The sequence below is a fragment of the Mesoplodon bidens genome, assembly GCF_964165515.1.
Source record: "Mesoplodon bidens genome assembly, chromosome: 4".
Classification (NCBI taxonomy): Eukaryota; Metazoa; Chordata; class Mammalia; order Artiodactyla; family Ziphiidae; genus Mesoplodon; species Mesoplodon bidens.
The window spans coordinates 129,742,032-129,763,449 of NC_138160.1; the positions used below are offsets into that span (position 1 = coordinate 129,742,032).

A 21,418-nucleotide genomic window follows, 5' to 3' on the forward strand; every position below is an offset into this window, starting at 1 on the left:
TCGAGGGTACTTAGATCCACTAGGTGGCCCCCGTGTCCTGATGGCACTGAGGCTGAGGGACCGGGAGTACCAGGCAGTGAGCCTTGCCCGGTCCAGGAGGAGCAGCTCTGCTGGTAACCCCTAGACTGACCGGATTCTGGGCCTGGGACCGGTGCCATGCCCTATTCACTGCCCAGTCGGCAGGGCCTCCAGTGCCCCCTCCCAGCCACTCACCCTCCCCAGTTTGATTCACAGCATGTGGCCCCTGTCCTCCCCTGCCCCCCAGCCCCTAGTCTAAACTTCAGACAAGCCTAGAATGGGACACTAGGGCCGTCTGTTCAGTTCCCCCAACTGGTTCAGAGGCTGAGAGAAGGCCGGGGCGGGAGTGGGGCTTGGGTGGGTGGGGGGGTGGCTGCGGGAAGTGAGGACCAGGGGGTTGTCTCTTCTTGGTCAGATGACCAATGTGGCATGGCTGCCCCTGGGGAAAGCCTCAGAACTCCCCGATCTGAAGACAGAAGGGGAGGGAGGAAAGGGCTCCTTTTGCTTGTCCCCTGCGCCAACTTGAGGGGCCTCTGAAGCCCTGTGGGTGAGTCTACGTGGCCCAAGCCCCCAGGGCTGACTGGCCACACATCCTGGCTCCCCATCTCACTCCCACCCTTGTCCCCTCCTAGGGACAAGAGGCCCCTGCTGTTTTCTCTGCCAAGTCCTCGAGAGAAAGCTGTGACCACAGCATCCGGGCAGTCCAGGCGCTATGTGGCGAGGAAGGAGACCTCAGTGGGGGTGAGAGAGGCCAGCGGGAAGGCGGGGGAGGCGTCGGCCCCAAGGACCCGGTACAGTAGCTGCTCCTTCTCCTGCTGGAGCTGCTGGCATAACTGCGACTCCTTCTCCAGGGCCTCTTGGGTGAGAAGCAGGTCCTCAGAGAGCTGCCTGTGGACACAGACAGAGCCCAGGGTTGCCTGTGGGGAACCACCCCTCGGGGTCTCCATCGACTGCAGCGACCAGCCCACTTCTCCAGGAAGCCTGCCCGGGGGCCCACCGCCCCGCCCCATCTGCCTGTCCGCAAAAGGCAACTCTGTTTGTCTCCATCCTGGCTAAGTGGGCTCCATGGGAAAGCCCAATCCAGGAAGAAGGAACAGGAAGCTTAGGGTTCAAGAGGCCAAATGAATGAATGAATCAGTTGTAAGGGATCCGTAAATGAGAACTAAGATCATGTGTCAGATGTAATTTGTTGGTCTGTTGAAAAAAAAGCTGTTGTCCAAGGAGTGTGGCCCTCAGACACCCCCCAAGCCCCACTCCCACCCCGGCCTTTTCTCAGCCTCTGAACCAGTTGGGGGAACTGAACAGACGGCCCTAGTGTCCCATTCTAGGCTTGTCTGAAGTTTAGCAGACAGCTCTGGGTTCAGATCTGCTCCACCACTGAGACGTGTAACTCTGGACAAGGTATTCACTCTTGGTGAATTTGTAAAATGGGAATGATAACAGGACTGGCTCGTAGAGTAATTACGAGGATTAGATGAGATGATGTGTAGTCAACAAATTACATCTGACACATGATCTTAGTTCTCATTTACGGATCCCTTACAACTGATTCATTCATTCATTTGGCCTCTTGAACCCTAAGCTTCCTGTTCCTTCTTCCTGGATTGGGCTTTCCCATGGAGCCCACTTAGCCAGGATGGAGACAAAGAGATATTAATCAGCCCTGTGACTTCTGTTTCCGGGCAGAGCCGGTCCTTTGGGATTTCCCTTTGCTGACCCCCAAGCAAAGAGGAGCCGCATTCCCCAGACAGGCCTGGGCCCACGTCAATCCATTCCCAGGGCCTCTTGGAGACTCTCCCAACTGGAAGTTCACAAAAAAAGCGGTGGGGAGGGGAGGAGGGGGGTGGGAGCAGCTACCTGGACACAGCCATCTGGTTGCGGCCTCGGGCGCGGAGGTCCTCGTTCTCCTGCTGCAGGGTGGTGATCTTCTCCTCCAACAGCAGGTTCTTTTCTCTCTGTGACAAGTAAGAGCGAGCTCAGAAAGCCACCAACCTCACTGGACACAGTGTGTGCCGTCACCTCCCTCTTATGTGTGGTCACTGAAAACACTGAGTTACTTGAGGCCAAATGTCACATTTCGTGAAGCAATAAGATTACTTGGAACAATACAGCTAAGGCATAAACACAGGACTGCCCACTTTTCACTTTGCCAGATGAGTATTAAAAAAAGAAGAGCGCCACTACTATTTAAAATCTCCATCAGTTCACAAGAGAAAGAGTATTTTGGTTCTCCAGAAGTCAGAAGTATCTAATGGATAAAAATGTAAGTGTATCTGTTATGCTGTTGCACAGAAATGGTTGAAAAAAATTTATAGGGAAGCTCTGAGATGGTCTGATTTAAAATTTAGGTTGTGCGCCACACAAGAGGACAGGGAACTTCTTCCAGGACAACGTAACATAATCCGTTTGGATTCAACCCTAGGTTCCCAAGGCCTCCCTTCTCCTGGAGACAAAGCCACCTGTGTCCCCAGTGCCCACCACTGCCCAGGCCTGTCCTTGCTGACTCTGGCTTTCCAAATCTGTCTGACTTTTTTTTTTTTTTCAGCCTTGACTTCTTCCTGAGCCCCTGCCCGACCTGTGACATCTGCCAGCCCCTCCTGATTAGCCCGGCTACCTGCCCAGTGTCACCCAAGTGACAGCAACATGAGCAGTCAAGAAAAGTATAGGACCCGGATGACAAGGAGGCACTGTTGGACCCAGACCAGCCTCAGTGGCTCAAGGGCCAGCACAGGTGGCAGGTCACAGCTGGTATGGACCAGGCTGGGCCCTCCTCAAAGTGCCTTCCCTCTGCACACCTGACAGAGGAAATGCCCAGAAAGCAGAAGCATGAGCTGCCCCCCCCCCACCATCCCCCACCAGCCGCTGCCAGCCACAGACCACTGTCTCCATGAGGATGAGCCGCTTGTCTAGCTCGTGGATTCGCTCGTTCTTCATCTCGATGACAAAGTGTAAGCTCTCCAGCTCCTGCTCCCAGAACTGGCTGGGGCTCCCGTACTCCTAGACAGGAGCACAGAGCCATCTCAGCAGACCATCCGGCAGAGGGGGCAGCGGGGCACAGGCGACCTCCCTCCTACCCACTCTGCCCCCAGCTCTGACTTTCACAAGTCACCTCCCTCTCTTGGCCCATGGAAAGTGCTTAATGTGCTTTATCTTACTCTATTCAGTAGTGCATGTTGTGCTCACACCATCACAGATGGGGAAACCGTGGTTCACAGAGGTCAAGTCGCTTGTGCTAAGTGGTAGGTTTGCTCTTTGCACCTAGTTCTGAGTCCAGAGCCTGAGCACTTGACCATCCCATATGCCTCTCTCTGTACCTTACCTGCCCCCTCAGTGACATGGGGACACTGTTTCTTCCAGACCCTTGTGAAGGTACGAGTGTCAGGTCTGAGCCCTGTCCTTGAAGAGGGACTGGCCTTTCCTGTTGCCCAGACCTGGACCTGCCTGGAGGTGGAAGAAGGAGAAGCTGCGGGTGAACTGCTGCCTACCTGGATGTACTGCTTGTAGTCTTGGCTCAGGATGGACTCCTCTACCCTCTTCATCTTGGCCTGGAAGGTCTCCAGCTCTGCGGTCAGTCTGTCTGTGGTCTCCTGGAGAAGGGAGTGGGATGGAGATGATGAAACCCCGGCCCATAAGGCTGGAGGTGGACTTCTCCACCCCACAGGGAGGGGTCAGTATTGGGTTCTTCAGTCTGTTGTTGCTCTGCCCAACAGTGCAGGCTCTAGCTACTTCAGCCACTGCTCGAAACACACAGCCCCACCTCTCCATACCCTTGGGGACGATGTCAGGGTATTCAAGGCCGGTGGTAGTCTGGCATTCAAAATACATGCAAACCAGGCTCAGTGTCCTTGCCCTTTCTCTTCTCTCATTGCTCCCTCTACACGCCTTCTCCTGCAGCCAACATCACATCACTCTTCCAGCTGCCAGGTTCATTCCTGTCTCCATACTGCTCCCCTGCCAAGGATTTCTTCCACCCGAACCTTGCCCATTGCCTTTAGGATAGTGCACCCCCTTACTGTGGCTCACAGACTCCCACCGTTTGGTCCTTGCCTCCCTCTCTGACCTCAGCTATCTCCCACTTATACTCTATACCCATTCATCTTGAACTTGTTTCAGTTCCACAGGTACTCTATATTTTTTCCCTTTCTTCCATGCCTTTAAACACTTTTTTTTTTTCCTACCTAAGGCACTCTTCCTACCCTTCTTCATCTGAAAAATTCTAACCCACCCTCAGACTCCAGCTTAGATCTCAATCCCTCTAGGAAATCCCTGACCAGCCAGATTGGGTCGGACACCTTCTTTCCTGCTTCCACAGGTCCCCGTGCATCCACCCATCGCTCTAATCACACTGTGACACCAGGCCCGTGAAGCCTCCAAGATGCTCCCAACGGTCCTTGAAAAACAGGCCAACCCTTATCTCAGACCAAGTCCTCCTGAGCTAATATAATAGTGTGGTGGGGGCTTCCCTGGTGGCGCAGTGGTTGAGAGTCCGCCTGCCGATGCAGGGGACATGGGTTTGTGCCCTGGTCCGGGAAGATCCCGCATGCCGTGGAGTGGCTGGGCCCATGAGCCATGGCCGCTGAGCCTGTGCGTCCGGAGCCTGTGCTTCGCAGCGGGAGAGGCCACAACAGTGAGAGGCCCGCGTACCGCAAAAAAAAAAATAGTGTGGTGCCCACATCACAGAGACTGACATGGCCCAACCCGTCTCACCTGCAGGGCCGCCTTGGCCTCCTGGAAGGAGTGGGTAAGGGCTTCTTTATCCTGCTCATGGGAGGCCTGGAGGACTGGAGGGAAAGGAGACCACTGTGAGCTCAGATCCCTGACACTTCACCCTAAAGCTGTCCGGCGGGCCCCATGAGCTTCAGAGAGCCCAGGTGACCCCCTGGGATCATGGGGGCCAGGAGTCTGAGAATGCTTTTATTCCTCCTCCTATCTCATGGGCTTGGGGCTGTACCAGAACTATAGTAGATATTTAATAGAAGCTCATGGAAGGGGAAACAAATGAGACCCTGGGAAGAACTGTGAATCCTACCAGATTGTGGGTGCCACCCACACCTGGCTGAGGGGAAGATCCAAAGATATGCGGCAGGCTGTTAATCTCAGGCCACATCATGCTGTGGAAAATGCACAGGGCCAATGTTCTATAAGTTGGGTTAGCCAAATCACAAAATCATCGACTCATTAGTTGTCAAACTATGGCACAAAACTACAGTAAGTACATTAGATTTGGGGCCAGGAAATCTACCTGGTCCTAATTCTGCTTCTTTAAAACTGAGAAACCTGGAGATCACTTGAAATACCTAAAACTCCTGTTGACTCAATTGTGAAATGGGTCAAAATAAGCCTGGCCTAGTTGTCTCTAAGGGGTGAGAAAAGGACATGCAAGGGCTCTCCAGGCTGGGCAGTGCTGTGCAGAGCTGGACTTATCACTCTCCAAATTCACAGAGTTTACTTTTCATCCTGCCTCCTCTACAAAGTTCCTTTTGGAAAATTCCAACCTTGTCTTGGCTGAAAGAAGATAAGAGGGAAATGACTAGTCACTGGGTGGGATGGGAAATAGGACAGACAACAGGAAAGTGTAGTACAGCCAAAGGCCCAGGTATATAAGGGGCCTGTGTCACAGTGGGCAGTGACACAAGGAAAAGAATATTCAGTAACATAAATGTGATAGAGCTGTCAAAAATTGATAAGATCAGCTATGTAAAAACCACAGGCATAATTTTTATAAATTATGGGCTTAATTAACTGGCCTATCAAGACAGGTTTGTTTCCATGTAAAATGGAGGAAGCACACTCCATGCAGTCTACTGAATTTAGCTATAAAAGCAGGACAGAATGAATGGAACAACTGTTTTCAGACTCTGAAAAGTAAATGGTAGCAGGCAGACTGGGCAAGAAGATCAGAATTCAAAGTACCACTCAACCAGTACATTTAATTTAAACAAGACCCGGAATCTGATGTATTCAAACATCCAAAATATCCAGAATGCAATACAAAACTGCTCAGCATACAAATCCAAAATTCCCCAGCTTGCACTTCTAAACACTCAGCATACAAAGAAGTGGGAAAATCTCAATTCTCCTGAGAAAAGACATTCAACAGATGCCAACAGTGAGGTGCCACAGATGTTGAAATTATTAAGGGACTTTAAGGAAGCCACTATACAAATGCTCTGAAATAAGGGTGAACACTTTTCAAAAGGATGGAAAACTAGAAAGTGTAACCCAACATTAAAACTAGGAGGGAATTTTAGAACAAAAAAATGAAGTAAAAAACTCACTTGGTAGGCTCAATAGAAGAACGGAAATGACATAAAAAAGAGCTAGTGAACTTTTGAAGATCAATAGAAATTACCCAATCTGAAAGAAAGTGAAAAAATATTGGAAAAAAATGGACAGAGCCTCAGGGACCCAAAAGATAATCCCAGGATATCTGACATTTGAGTCAAAGACTCAGAAAAGATGCAGCACAGAAAAACTATAGGAAGGAATGGTTGGATGCTTCCCAAATTTGGCAAAACATAATCCTACAGATTAAAGATGCTCACTGAACATCAAAGTAAACCCAACGAAATCCACACTCAGACGTATCATTTTTAAAAACTAATAACAATCAGCCATAAAAAGAAACGAAATTGAGTTATTTGTAGCAAGGTGAATGGACCTAGAGACTGTCATACAGACAGAGTGAAGTAAGTCAGAAAGAGAAGAACAAATACCGTATGCTAACACATGTATATGGAACCTGAAAAAAAAAAAAACGGTTATGAAGAACCTGGGGGCAGGAAAGAGGCAGATGTAGAGAATGGACTTGAGGAGGGGGAAGGGGAAGGTGGGACAAAGTGAGAGAGTGGCATGGACTTATATATACTACCAAATGTAAAATAGCTAGTGGGAAGCAGCCGCATAGCACAGGGAGATCAGCTCAGTACTTTGTGTCCACCTAGAGGGGTGGAATAGGGGCGGGTGGGAGGGAGATGCAAGAGGGAGGAGATACGGGGATGTATGTATATGTATAGCTGATTCACTTTGTTATAAAGCAGAAACTAACACGCCATTGTAAAGCAATTATACTCCAATAAAGGTGTTAAAATAAAAACTAATAACAAAAAATCTGGAACAGAATCAAAGAAAAATGGTGCGTTACATGGAAGAAGTAAGTTTGAATGAGCTGTGGATTTCTCATTAGAAAGCTTGGAGACTAGAAGGCATAAGAATATTTTAAAACTGCTGAAATAAAAGAACTGTAAATCAAGAATCCTATCTTCAGTAAAAATGTCCTTCAGGAAAGAAGGTGAAATAAAGACATTCTAGATGAAGAAACACTAAAAATTCATCACCAATAGACCTGCTCTAAAAGAACTGCTCAAGGAAATTCTTTTTTTTTTTTTTTTTTTTTTTTTTGCCGTACGCGGGCCTCTCACTGTTGTGGCCTCTCCCGTTGTGGAGCGCAGGCTCTGGACGCGCAGGCTCAGTGGCCATGGTTCACGGGCCCAGCCACTGCGCGGCATGTGGGATCTTCCCAGACCGGGGCACAAACCCGTGTCCCCTGCATCGGCAGGTGGACTCTCAACCACTGCACCACCAGGGAAGCCAAAGGAAATTCTTTAAATAGAAGACAAATGGTACCAGAGGGCAACTTGAAACTTCAGGAATTTAGGAAGAACAACAGAACTGGTAAACACCTGGGTAAATGTAATAGACTCTTCTTTTTCCTTTGAGCTCTTTAAAATATGATGGTTAAAAGCAAAAATTATAATGTTGTCTGACGGGGTATTCAGTGTATGCAGATGTAATATATAAGAGTACAACAAAAAGGAGAGATGATAGACCTATATGATGATAAGGCTTGTACATTCCACTTGAACTGGTAAGATATTAATTCTAAGTAGACTGTTAATGCATATTGTAATTCTTAGTGCAATCACTAATACATACATACACATACACACATATATACATACACAAAGAGATATAGTAAAAGAGAATAGGTAAGTTAAAAAGGAATACTAAAAAATGTTCAGATACTACAAAAGAAAGCAGGGAAGGGAAAATAGAGGATAAAAAACAGAACAAACAGAAGACAAATACCAAAACGACAGACCTAAATTCAACCATATCAATAACAACATTAAACTGCCTAAACACTCCAAATAAAAGAAACCCCAACTATGTGCTATTGACATGATATAACACCTACTTTTTTTTGTTTGTTTTTGGCCGTGCTGTGAGGCTCACAGGATCTTAGTTCCCCGACCAGGGATCCAACCCATGCCCTTGGCAGTGAAAGCACAGAGTTGTAACCACTGGACCACCAGGGTCCCTACAAAACCTACGTTAAATATGTCATAGGTAGGTTAAAAGTAAGAGTGGAGGGGCTTCCCTGGTGGCCCAGTGGTTGAGAGTCCGCCTGCCGATGCAGGGGACATGGGTTCGTGCCCCGGTCCGGGAGGATCCCACATGCCGCGGAGCGGCTAGGCCCGTGAGCCATGGCCGCTGAGCCTGCGTGTCCGGGGCCTGTGCTCCGCAACGGGAGAGGCCACAACAGTGAGAGGCCCGCGTACCGCAAGAAAAAAAAAAAAGAGTGGAAAAGCAACATTTAAGAATAAGGAAGATTCTTGGGACTTCCCTGGTGGTACAGTGGTTAAGAATCCGCCTCCCACTGCAGGGGATGCAGGTTCGATCCCTGGTCAGGGAACTAGATCCCACATGCATGCCGCAACTAAGGAGCCCGCGAGCTGCAACTAAGGAGCTGGTGAGCCGCAACTAAAGAGCCCTCCTGCTGCTACTAAGACCTGGCACAACCAAAAAATAAATAAATTAAATTTAAAAAAAATAAGGAAGATTCTCAGGGATGAAGACGTACACTACATCATGATAAAGGGGTCCATTCTCCAGGAAGACATAACAAACCTTAAATATTTATACATGAACAGTCATTCTTCAAATTACATGAAGCAAAAACTGACAGAACTGAAAGGAGAAACAGACAAATACACAATTACAGTTGAAGACGTCAGCACTCCTCAGTATTCGATAGAAAAGGTAGACACAGTAAGAATATAAACTGAACAATACTGTCAATGACTTGTTTCAATTGATTCATTTATAAAATATTCAATACACATTCTTTCCAAGTACACATGAAACATTCACAAGATCGACCATATCCTGAATCATAAAACAAGCTGTAAAATATTATAAAAGAAATGAAATATAAACTGTGTTCTCTGACCATAATGGAATCAAACTGGAAATCAGTAACAAAAAGACAACTGGAAAATGTCCAAACACTTGGAAGGAAATACACTTCTAAATATTCAGTGAGCCAAAGAGGAAGTCTCAAGGTAATCTCCCTTGAATATATTTTGAACTGAACAAAAATAAAAATATAAAACATCAATTTGTAGGATGCAGATAATGCAGTGCTGAGGGGGAAATTTATAGCACCAAATGCTTATGTTAGAAAAGGAGATAGGTCTCAAATCAATAAACTTCTAGTTAAGAAACTAGAAGAAAAAGAGCTAACTAGATACAAAGCAAACAAGCAGGAGGAAGGAAATAAAAAGAGAAGTCAGTGAGATTGAAAATAGAAAAATAGGAAAAAGAAATCAATGGAACCGAAAGCTGATTCTTGGAAAGGATTAATAATATTGATAAACCTCAAGCAAGACTGACAGAGAAAAAAAATTAAACGCACAGATTACCAATTACAGAAACTTAAGAGGGGATAGCATTATAGATACAGAAGATATTTAAAACAATACTAAGGGACCACTATGAACAATTCCTATGCACATAAACTTGACAACTTAGATAAAGAGTACCAATTACTGAAAAACTACAATCTTCCAAAACTCATCCAAGAAAAAATACATAACCTGGACATTCCTTTAACTATTGAAGTTAAATCTGTACTTAAATACTTTCTGGAAAGGAAATGTCCAAGCCCATCTTTTCTTGTGTTTATTTGCTGTCTGTATATCCTCTTTGGTCAAGTATTTGTTTAAATCTTTAGGTTTCTCTGACAAATTCTACTGAATATTTAAAAATGATATAGTACCAACTCTACACAATCTCTTTTAGAGATAGAAGAGGAAGGAGCATTTCCCAACTCATTCCATGAGGCAAGCTTTACCCTGATACTAAAACCAGACAGATGGTACAAGAAAAAAACTACAGACCAGTAGCCCTTATGAACATAGAAGCAAACATCTTCAGTAAAGTATTAGCAAATCAAATTCAGCAATATATAAAAAGACCAAGTGGGGTTTTGTAACACAAGTCCAAAATTTGAAAACTCAAATCAATGCAATCTACCATGTTGACAGTATAAAGAAGAAAAATCACATGATTATATGGATCATAGACCTAAATGTAAAACTTAAAACCATATAACTTTTGGAAGAAAGCATAGAAGATCTTTGTTACCTAGAGTTCAGCAAAGAGTTCTTAGATATGACACCAAAAGCATAATTGATAAAAGAAAAAATAACTTTGGAATTTATCAAAGTTAAAGCTTTGCTTTGTGAAAGCCATTAAGAGAATGAAAAAGAAAAGAAAAGAAAACAAAACCAAAACACCCACACAGACTAGGAGAAAATATTTGCAAATACAGAGGACTTGTATCCAAAATATATAAAGATCTCTCAAAACTCTACAGTAAAAACAAACAAGCTAATTAAAATGGGCAAAGGATTTGAACAGACATTTTACCAAAGAGGTTATACAGACAGCAAATAAACACAAGAAGAGATGTTCAACATGATTAGTCATTACTGAAATGCAGATTACACCCACAGTGAGTCATCACTGCTTATTTATTAGAACAGCAAAAAATAAAAAGTATTGACAAGTGTTGGTGGAAAGGAACAGTGGAACTCATCCATCGCCGATGGGAATGTAAAAAGATGGCCCCTTAGGAAAGCAGTTTAGTCATTTCTCATAAAGCTGAACATACATTTATCATATCCATTCCACTCCTAGGTGTTTACCCAAGAAACTTAAGAACACACAGAGACCTGTACACAAATGTTTAGAAGAGCTCTATTCATAATTGCCTCAAGTTGGAAATGACCTGTCCCCCCTGGGACAAGGGGATGAGTGAACACTAGATCACAACTCAGCCATGAAAAAGAAGGTACTATTGATACACCCAGCCACTTGGATGACTCTCAAAGGCATCATGATGAGGGAAAGAGGACAATGTTAAAAATTATATTGTATTATTTTGTTTCTCTAACAGTCTCAAAAAGACAAAACCATAGTGGTGGAGAACAGATGCGTGGTTGTCAGGGGTTGGGGTGGGAGAGGACGTGAATACAAATGGGCAGTCTGAGAGAGTGTTTTGGGGGTGACGGAACTGTTCTATATTGGATTATGGTGATGGTTGTATGAATCTACACGTGTTAAAGTTTATGAAACTGTATATCAGAAAGTCAATTTTAATGTATAATAATTAAAAAATAAAAACAAAAATAGAAAATAAAAGACAACAGGGTTATCAAATGTGAATAACCACCTCTAGCCTCTCCCAGTTATACTTCCCCCATGCTGTTATTTTAGTCATTCATTTAATACACACTTAGGCAGCACCTAATCAGTGCCAAGCAATTTAAAAGTAACTATGAAAGAATTCTGACTGATGGGAAGAACTCGAGACAGGCAGTCCCTTCCCCTCTGGGGTTTTTACAGTAGGAAAATTTTCTTATCAATATATTTACAATGCTAAAATTAATATCAAAGCAATGCTCTGCTTGGAGAAGAAAGTTGTTTTCCCATAATAGCCTTGAGAGGGAGGGAAGGAAGATTTTAGAGATACACATACTGAAAGGAGATTCAAGGTAGGTTTTAGAGATATACAAGTGAACTAAGGTCCAGTGACAGACCCAGTTTCACGGGGTGTATTAGTATTAAAGTGCAACCCTTCAAATTCCCAGGGCAAGGGCTTCAATTCTATTTCAAAATTGCGTTAATGTTGCAATATGTTTCAAGATTCTTAAAATTGTTCAGACCTCTGTTCTAGTTATTCCATTTCTGGGAATCTAAGGATATAATGTAAAATGTGGGCATATCTTTACGCAAAACACGTTTAGTGCAGTGTTACTTACAATAGTTAAAATCTATATGTCTAGACTCACAGGAAATAAGGAAAACCATGTATGCAGTGGTCTAGATTTTACATTTTAGTAGCAGAAGGATTACTTGGAAACATGTTTGATACAATGTTAAATAAAAAGAACAAGATATAAATTTTTACATATAAAATAATCTTAACTGTGTTTTAAAAAAGATAAATAATTCTGGGGAAAGTCATACAAATACTGATGATTAAAGAAAAATTGGTATAACATTTTCAAGGTCAATTTCAATAGCATCAAAGACCTAGATAACCTTCCCCAAAGAAGCTATACAAATGGCCAACATGCACATGAAAAGGTGCTCAGCAAAATTAGTCATTAGGGAAATGCAAATCAAAACCGTGATGAGATACCACTTTGTGATCACTAGGATGGCAATAATAATAATAGCAACAACAATGGAAACTAGCAAGTGTTGGCAAGGATGTGGTGCAATTGGAACCTTTGTGCATTGACATTGGAACTGAAAAGTGGTGCAGCCACTGTGGAAAACAGTTTGGTGGTTTCTCAAAAAGTTAAGCATAGAATTACCACGTGACCCAGCAGTTCTACTCCTAAGCGTACACCCAGGGGGAACTGAAAGCAGGTGTTCAAGTAGGTGCTTGTACTGGTGGCACTGGTTCATAGCCCAGGTATCTATCAACTGATGAATGGATAAGAGAGTGTGGGGACCCAGGCAATGGAATATTATTCAGCCACAAAAAGGAATGGAGTAATTTTAAAAATGGGGGGAGAAAAAGGAATGGAGTGCAAATGCACACTGCGGCATGGATGAGCCTTGGAAATGTTATGCTGGGTGAAGGAAGCCAGATGTAGGGGTTGTATGATTCCATTTACATGAGTGTCCGCAGTGGAAAAGCCATGAGACTCAGAGCAGATTGGTAGTTGCTGGGAGGTTGGAAGGGTGAGGGTGGGGTTTGAGAGTGACTGCTTAGTGGGTATGGGGTTTGCCTTTAGGATGAGAGAGTTCTGGAAGTGGACAGTGGTGATGGTTGCAGGGCACTGTGAATGGAGTAAATGTCACTAATGGTAAATCTTATGTATATTTTACCAAAATAAAAGATATACGTACATAAACTTTGCCATACCAACCCTACTAGGATGTTATTCTAACGGTAAAATCATGAGTGTGGCAAATATTTTACAAAATGAGGTTCGCTGTGTATCACTGCTATTATAAACAATGGCAAAAGTTTGAAACTGCCGAAATGCCTAACCAAAGGGGCTCAGTTAAATGAGCAAGGGTACACACTGGAATGCTATGTAGTTACTAAAACTGTGCTACAGGAGTTTAATGACAAGACGTTAATACAGTTCAAAGTGAAAAAATCAATTTATCTCCTCCCCCCAAAGTGTGTGTATGTGCATAGATATATATTCTAGGTAAATACACACAAAAGAAGTAAAAGGGATCTATAAACAAAGGGGTAGCAGTGATTAGTTCTGGGTGGAATTATACACAATTTTAATTTTCTCAGTAATAAAATAATAAATACTAATAAATACTTGCTAAGTATCTTGTGAACTATCAGGGACTGTTCTAGATTCCTTCATCTATCTATCTATCTATCTATCTAACTATAAATTAAATTGTTTGATTCTCATAAAGACCCTATGAGCAAGGGTTAACTAACTTCTTCAAGGTTACACAGATGATAAATGGTGAAGCTGGGATTCAAACCCAGAGACCATTTGCAGAGTCTGAGATCCAACCATTATGCTGTAAGATATTTTTGTTTAATCCGTACATTCTAAATTTTCTATCATGAGCACATCACATGTAAAAGGAAAGAAAGTTACTTGAAAAAAATAATCAACCTAACCATAAATTGTAAGAGCCGTCATCATTGTGGGGAAGGACAACAGATATTTTAAAATTCTCCTATTTGTCAAGGTTTTCCATATTTCCTGTAATGAATACGAATTGCTTTTAAAATGGAAAGGAAAAACACCTCTCAACTAAGGTCAAACAAAGGATGGGGTCAGATTTTACATGCCTGAAAGGACAAGTTGAAGGACCCTGCAAACTCTAGCCCTGAAGTGACCAACTGCTTATGGACCAGAGGTGAGAGGGAGGGGACAGTGGGAGTCCCGTTTGAACTCAGCAGGTGGAACAGAAGGAGTCAGTTCCACACCTTCCCAAGTGCATCTTGTCCTTACCTCTCAGGGCCTCCGCATGCTCTCCCTCCAGGACTCTTCGCTGTTCATTCAGTTTCTCTCCAAGCTCTAGTTCCCTCTCCTTCTCCACCTGGGGGCGGAGGGTCCAGAGCAGGATGAGATTGCGTAGGTTCAGGGCAGCCTCACCTATTCACTCACCGACACTGGAGCCTTTTGGAAGTTGGTGACCAGAGTCCTACCCGCTGATCTGAGTGATGGGAATGACATGTGCCCAGAGAGGGCACAAGGCCTCCAAGACACAGCAGGTGTGGCTGACTTTGCCCTCTTTAGGGCTTAGAAGGGGGCTCCCAGAGATTTACCAGGTGGAAAGGGATTTTGGAATCTTCTAATCCTGATGCCACTGAAGGCAGGAAGCCCTTTGTTATGTTAGTGTTTCCCCACCTTTTATTGCATAGAATGAATATAATGAATTATATGCCAGCAGTTACAAATATTTGTTCAACAGATAAAGGACTCTCTTCCTGGCAAAAGAAGCAAGAGATACTTACACCAACAATAAAACCAAAAGATGCCTCACTCTGGGATTTAACATGGTTAGCAGAGCAGGAGGAAAAGAGAGGGGCTGGGACTTACCTTCTGTGCCCATTTCTTCTTGTCCTCTTCGTGTTGCTGGAGAATTCTGGTGATAGCCTTCTGGTACTGTTCATGCTCCTCAGATGCACAGAGATGGACAGTTGTGGCTATAGGTGAGGGAGGAAAAAAAAAATCACAGAGCAGAGGTTGGGACCAGGCCCAGCAGAGAGGGTGTATGAGGCTCAAGCTAAGGGGTGGGGAGCCTGTCTCCTCCTCAAGAATGGTCTCAGCTCGGGGATCAACCTCCAGAGGCAGCCCTTTAAATCTCCCTGGCTTTGGAGACCCTCCTTCATAAAGTGCAGGAGCCAGGGGTCTCATTTTGCCCCTGGGATCTATAGCAGAGCCGGTAACTCACGGGACACGTTCAGCCCATAAAGGTGCTATTTGCTCTACCCTAGGGGTCCCTAACCCCCGGATCTAATGCCCGATGATCTGAGACGGAGCTGATGTAATAATAATAGAAATAAAGTGCACAATGAAAGTAATGCACTTGAGTCACCCGAAACCATCCCCCCCGCCCCCGCCTCACACCCCAGTCCTTGGGAAAATTGTCTTCCACGAAAACGGTCCCTGGTACCAAAAAGGTTGGGGACCGCTGCTCTACCTAATATCTAAATTAAAAACAAACAGTGGCTGATGCTTAATAAGTAGGCAGATTTTACTTAATACGACAGATTTCCAACTTATCTTGAAGAAGCCAAAGAAGTGGCGGTGTGTGCCTTAGTGTCAAAGCAGGAGCTGGGCTGAGGGGCAGCTGCCTTCCCCTCCGTCCAGGATGTGGCTCTGCCCTTTGCCACTGTCCTTACCTCTCCTCACAGAGGACGCGTGTAAGGGGCCACTTGGTCACACACTTTACCTGCTGGGCCCTGTGTCTGAGTGTGTGACCCCTCACCTTCAGCATCCCCCGAAGCGGGGGGCAGAGAGGCTGGTGTGAACAGTGAGGAGACGCAAACAGGAAGTCTACAGGGAAACCCTGAAACAGGCCTGGTGATGCCACTCTGAGTCCAACAGGCTCTGGGTCTCACCTAAGGCAGGGACCCACCCTCGCCTTAATTACCCAATACGTTAAATCAGGATAATGATAATACCTACCTCCTGGGGCTATTGAGATGATTAAGTCAGAAAACAATGGCGATAAAAATAACAACAGCAGGTCAACAATAAAGAGCGCTTACCATGCTCAGAAACATGCCCAGCTCTGTTCCAAGTATCTCACAGGTATTACTCACTGAATCCTCACAACCACCCAGAGTGGTGGGCACTATGATTATCCCCATGTCACAGATAAGGGAACTGAGGGACAAAGAAATCATGTAACCTGTGCAAGGTCACCCAGTTCACAATCGGGATAAAGGACTGTGAACCTACACAATTGGATTCCACAGCAAACATTCTGAGCTACCACCTTGTTCTACCAGCTTATGCATAAAAAGCAGTAATTGTACAATAGCCAACACATGGAAGCAACCTAAGTGTCCATCAACATATGAATGGATAAAGTAGATGCAGTATATACATGTAAAGGAGTATTACTCAGCCATAAAAAAGAATGAAATTCTGCCATTTGCAACAACATGGATGGACCTAGAGAGTATTATGCTTAGTGCACTAAGTCAGAGAAAGACCAATACTGTATGTTACCACTTATATGTAGAATCTAAAAAACACAACAAATGAATGAATTTTAAAAAGCACTAAGTGTAGTGCCAGGCATTTGGAGGTGCTCAATAAGTACTCTTCATTGTTCACTAAATGTTCTCTAAATATTCCTCGGTGCTCATGACAAGCATTGGAGGCTAATACTAGCATTGTTAGCATTATTATAAATGTAGTAGAGTAATAGGGACTTCCCTGGTGGCGCAGTGGTTAAGAATCCGCCTGCCAATGCAGGGGACACGGGTTCGATCCCTGGTCTGGGAAGATCCCACATGCCGCGGAGCAACTAAGCCCGTGTGCGCCACAACTACTGAGCCTGTACTCTAGAGCCTGCAAGCCACAACTACTGAGCCCACGTGCCACAACTACTGAAGCCCGCAAGCCTAGAGCCCGTGCTCTGAAACGAGAGGCCATTGCAATGAGAAGCCAGCTCACTGCAATGAAGAGTAGCCCCTGCTCACCGCAAGTAGAGAAAGCCTGCGAGCAGCAACGAAGACCCAACGCAGCCATAGATAAATAAATAAATAAAAGGAAATGTAGTAGTAATATTACTACAGAACTTCATAGGCCAGGTTGGGTACAAGATATGACAAGAAATGTGAGGAAAGAGGCTGTGGTCAGTCCATCAGATAGGAAGTCTGAGCCCTGGGTCCTGGGCGGAGGCAGTGGTCATGATCAGCTCTCATAAATCTTTTGGCTCAGGGTCCCAAACATTGGTCAGCAGTACCAGACTGGCCCCAACTGGGGAGAAGCTTATTCAAAAGATTTATCATCACTAACAATGCAGAGTCTTCAGCCCTGCTCCCAGAGATCCTTATTTAGTTGGTCTGTGGTGAGGCCCCTGAATCTGTACTTTTGAAAATCACACACCCCAGGTAATTCTTATGTACCTTCAGATTGGAGAACCTCTGAATTCTGACCCAGGTGCTTATCTGGTACTTGAACTTCACCTACAATATCCCTGACAGCCTCCAGGTGGTAATGAAACACTTTCAGAGATGGAGAGCTCGTCCTATTATGAAGTATCTCTGATGATGTTAAACCAACAACCACACAAAACATCCTTTGAGATTGAACTGAATTCTGCCAGCCTGTTTCTGCTACATTGAGGCCCTAGTACTGATCTCTGGGTCACTGAACAAGCCTCATCTTTCTTCTCCATGAGGGCACTTCAGTCACTTGGAGAGAACTGTTGTGTTTTACTGTAACATCCTCTGTTTCTTTAACTGTTCCTTCAAGACATGGTTTCCAGATTCCTTACCAGCCTCATCTTTCTCCACTGTACTCTCCAATTTTTCTGGATTCCTCTGACAATGTATTTTCCAGAAATAAACTCAGCACTCCAAGTGTGGTATCAATAGTCGGGAACCGGGAAGAACTATCACCCCCCTGACTTGAGACACGATACTCCTATTAATGTGACCTAAGTAAAATCCTGTGAGGTCATTAAATAGCCATATCATGTCTGTTGATTATAACGTAGGAAATCTCATGGATGTCAGGGAGGGCATTTATAGGGCTGCCTACTCACCTGTGTCACCATTGAAGGGACCCAGTTCCTGCAGCTCTGGTCTGGGAGGCTGATCTGGTCCTTGGCACCTCTGGAAGAAATGAGACAACAATGAGGATGAAGGAAGAAGGTAGGAGGTCAGTGTGGGGATGGATGCTACGGTAAGATTCTTCTAAAGGCAAGACAGGCATTCCAGTTGTGCCAAACCCGGCTCTAGGCCCAGTTCACTTAGGCTTCCTTCCTCACCATACCGAGGCAGCACTCCCTCTGTGGGGAAAGGGTTCTCAGAGCAGAATTTCTCATCTTGGCCAGGGAAACCCTCCGCGGGGAGTTTGATGCTGGTTGGTCTCTCCTTAGATTCTTGTGATTTGGGTTGGCCACCAACCATGGGCCCCTCTCTGCCCTTATCTTCCTTCTCTAGGGACTTGGCCAGACCTTCTGCTATTACCCTCACCCCAGTTATGGCCTTTAGGTGTCCTAAAACTTCCTAACCCCCAGTTCAGAGACAATTCCCCCTCCCTCTCAGGGCTTGTGGCTACCACAACTTCCAGCCAACTTCCCTGTATTGAAAGCAGAGCATCCAAGTTCGAGCCATGTTTTACTATGCTTCTTCTCTGCTAGAAGGGCTGTTTCCCCAACTATAAGGAGTACTTAACGTGACAGGTGGGGGTGAGATACTGCAGCCAGGGTGTCCCAGGCACTATGCTGTCTTATCTATACTATCTCAGGTAACCTTTAGAAGGACCTTGGGAAATACGAATGCCCCCCAATTTAAAGATGAGAAGGCTGAGGTAGGTGAGGAGTCAATCAAGGTAAATCAGGGGACAACTGGCAGAGTCAAGTATTTAAGCCATACCTAGTGGGCACTTTAACCAACCTTGGCCAGTGTGGGTTGAATCTGATCAAAGGAGAGAACTGAGGCAAAAGGGCCTTCTGTACCACAAGGCAGTGTCAGTGGCTCCCAGATTTCAGTTTTCATAAATAATATTTTGAAATAGGAGAACTGATATGGGTTGACAAGAAAGGATGCTGACAAAAATTATTTACAGACTATCACTATCATCTCATAAAATAGAAGACATTTTAACCTTCCAAAGTATATTAAGGAAAGTTCAAGATAGTTCTTCCAGGAAAGGGGAAGTAACATCTTACCTAACGTTACACACACATTCACACCTTTAATTTTCTCATTTCACCCCAGAGAGGTGAAAAGCTGGTCAAAGTCTGGCACTGGCCACTGGACCAGGATCTGGGGTAGAAAAAAAATTTAAGCCATTTTGTATACTTTTCAAAATACTCTAGGATGTTAGCTAGACTTATTGTGATCATTTCACAATGTATATAAATATTGAATCCTTAGGTTGTACACCTGAAATTAATATGTTACTTCTCAATAATACCTTGAAAAAGTGTTCTGATTAAAATAAATAGATATTCTAGACCCCATTTTATTTTTATTAATTAATTAATTTATTTTTGGCTGCGTTGGGTCTTCGTTGCTGCACGCAGGCTTTCTCTGGTTGCAGTGAGTGGGGACTACTCTTCGTGGTGGTGTGCGGGCTTCTCATTGCAGTGGCTTCTCTTGTTGCGGAGCGCAGGGTCTAGGTGCACAAGCTTCAGTAGTTGTGATGCATGGGCTTAGTTGCTCCGCAGCATATGGGATTTTCCCAGACCGGGGCTCGAACCCATGACCCCTCCATTGGCAGGCAGATTCTTAACCACTGCGCCACCAGGCAAGTCCCTAGGCCCCATTTTAAAAAACACTTCAATAAGTCAGCCTGTGAAAAGGCTATGAAAACATTCAATTGTGAATTATCATTGTAAAGGAAAAGCTTTACTTTTTTTTGTGATAATAGATTAATAAAATAAAAATTGTTAACAATTTCCTGAACTTGAGAATGAATGAAATGCTGCTAGAAAGCATACTTCCAGTTGAGAAAGGAAGAGAAGGGAAGGCTTCTAGGACATTCTGCTCCTGCCCCACAGTGCCTGGGACAGGGCCTGGTGCAGCGTGAAATCCTGGCAAACTGAGCAAGGCACAGTGCTTCCCCCAGGCCCTGGTCCCCACATCTGCTCAGTGGCTGGCACGCCTGTCACCCTCCCTCCACCCACCCTGTGAAGTCTCCGCCCTCCTGACCATGGGAGAGGGGACGCCTGGCCCAGGCACAAGCTGTCAACACAGGATTCTGGGGAAATGACAGGAGCCAGCCTCTCCACCCTGGGTTGGAGGAAGGAGGGAGATAAACACCAACGGTTGTCTTGTCCCTGTTGCCACCACTGGTTACACTAACCTGGTCAACGTTTTTATGAGAGTGAGATTTCCAGAATTCCAGTCTTAGCTTTTTGACGAATTTGGACAAGTCTCCTTCCTCCTCCGGGCTCCCACTTCCTCCTTTGTGAAGTGGAGGTGAGGAGGTCTTAGTTTCACCCAATGATGCCCATGGCGTTCAAACTCTGAGTGTCTGATTTCAGATCCTCTCAACCGCACTGAGAGGCAAGGGTTATTACAAGGGAGGAAACTGGAGCTGGGGAGGTAAGACACTGTCTAACGGGACCTCGATGTCAAAATCAGCATAAGAACAAGGTCTCAGAACAGTAGAGACGTTATGTCTGAAAAGCATGGCAAGAGCAAAGACGCACAGTGCTTTCCTAGATCTTCTGGGCTGCCATTGGCCTCAGGTTGCCTGAAAAAATTTCATAAAGCTCATGAGAAACTGTCTTCTCCCAAATAACCACCACAGAAGGTGAAAAACTCTTCTCCACTAACAGCTTCCAGACCTTAGGCAGGACATGGCCTTGTGCTGGAGTCTCCAGATCCTGATGGCACCCCTGCCCCCAGGATAACTCCTTCAGAATGACATTCAAGACTCATAAACTGTCCTCACTCTACTGTTCTCCTCTCCATTTTCTTAATATCTAAATATTGGTAAACATCTTTTGCCAATTATGGTGGTAATAAATAATACATATTTATTCATTATTGGAATATTATATATACTTTCTTACATCTTTTTCAAATATGAGCATTTACTAGATGGCATTAAATATTCTGTAAATATATTAATTTTAATGACTTGAGTATGACATCCTTACGGGTGAATTTAATCATTTAATCAATATTCCACAGTTGAATGGTTTTTTAATCCATACAACCTCCACTGGGTTTTTTTTTTTTTTTTTTTTTTTTTTTTTTGCGGTATGCGGGCCTCTCACTGCTGGGGCCTCTCCCGTTGCGGAGCACAGGCTCCGGATGCGCAGGCTCAGCAGCCGTGGCTCACGGGCCCAGCCGCGGCTCACGGGCCCAGCCGCTCCGTGGCATGTGGGATCCTCCCAGACCGGGGCACGA

At 44.8% G+C, this 21,418-nt stretch overlaps 1 protein-coding gene across 2 annotated transcripts in view; it reads right to left on the reverse strand.

The window, feature by feature from the left end:
* Nucleotides 1-266: 266 nt before the first annotated feature.
* Nucleotides 267-21,418, reverse strand: part of CCDC69 (coiled-coil domain containing 69) — a 33,944-nt gene continuing 12,792 nt past the window's right edge. Inside the window, exons 2-9 of one of the 2 annotated variants that reach the window (XM_081233178.1) lie at nt 18,094-18,163; nt 14,907-15,013; nt 14,316-14,403; nt 4,726-4,799; nt 3,504-3,605; nt 2,896-3,015; nt 1,876-1,973; nt 267-906 (exon numbers count right to left, since the gene is read on the reverse strand). In XM_081233178.1, coding sequence (XP_081089304.1) covers nt 729-906; nt 1,876-1,973; nt 2,896-3,015; nt 3,504-3,605; nt 4,726-4,799; nt 14,316-14,403; nt 14,907-15,013; nt 18,094-18,163 — 837 coding nt within the window. In that variant the 3' untranslated portion in view covers nt 267-728. The remainder of the gene's footprint in view (nt 907-1,875; nt 1,974-2,895; nt 3,016-3,503; nt 3,606-4,725; nt 4,800-14,315; nt 14,404-14,906; nt 15,014-18,093; nt 18,164-21,418) is intronic. The other variant, XM_081233179.1, reaches the window with a different exon arrangement.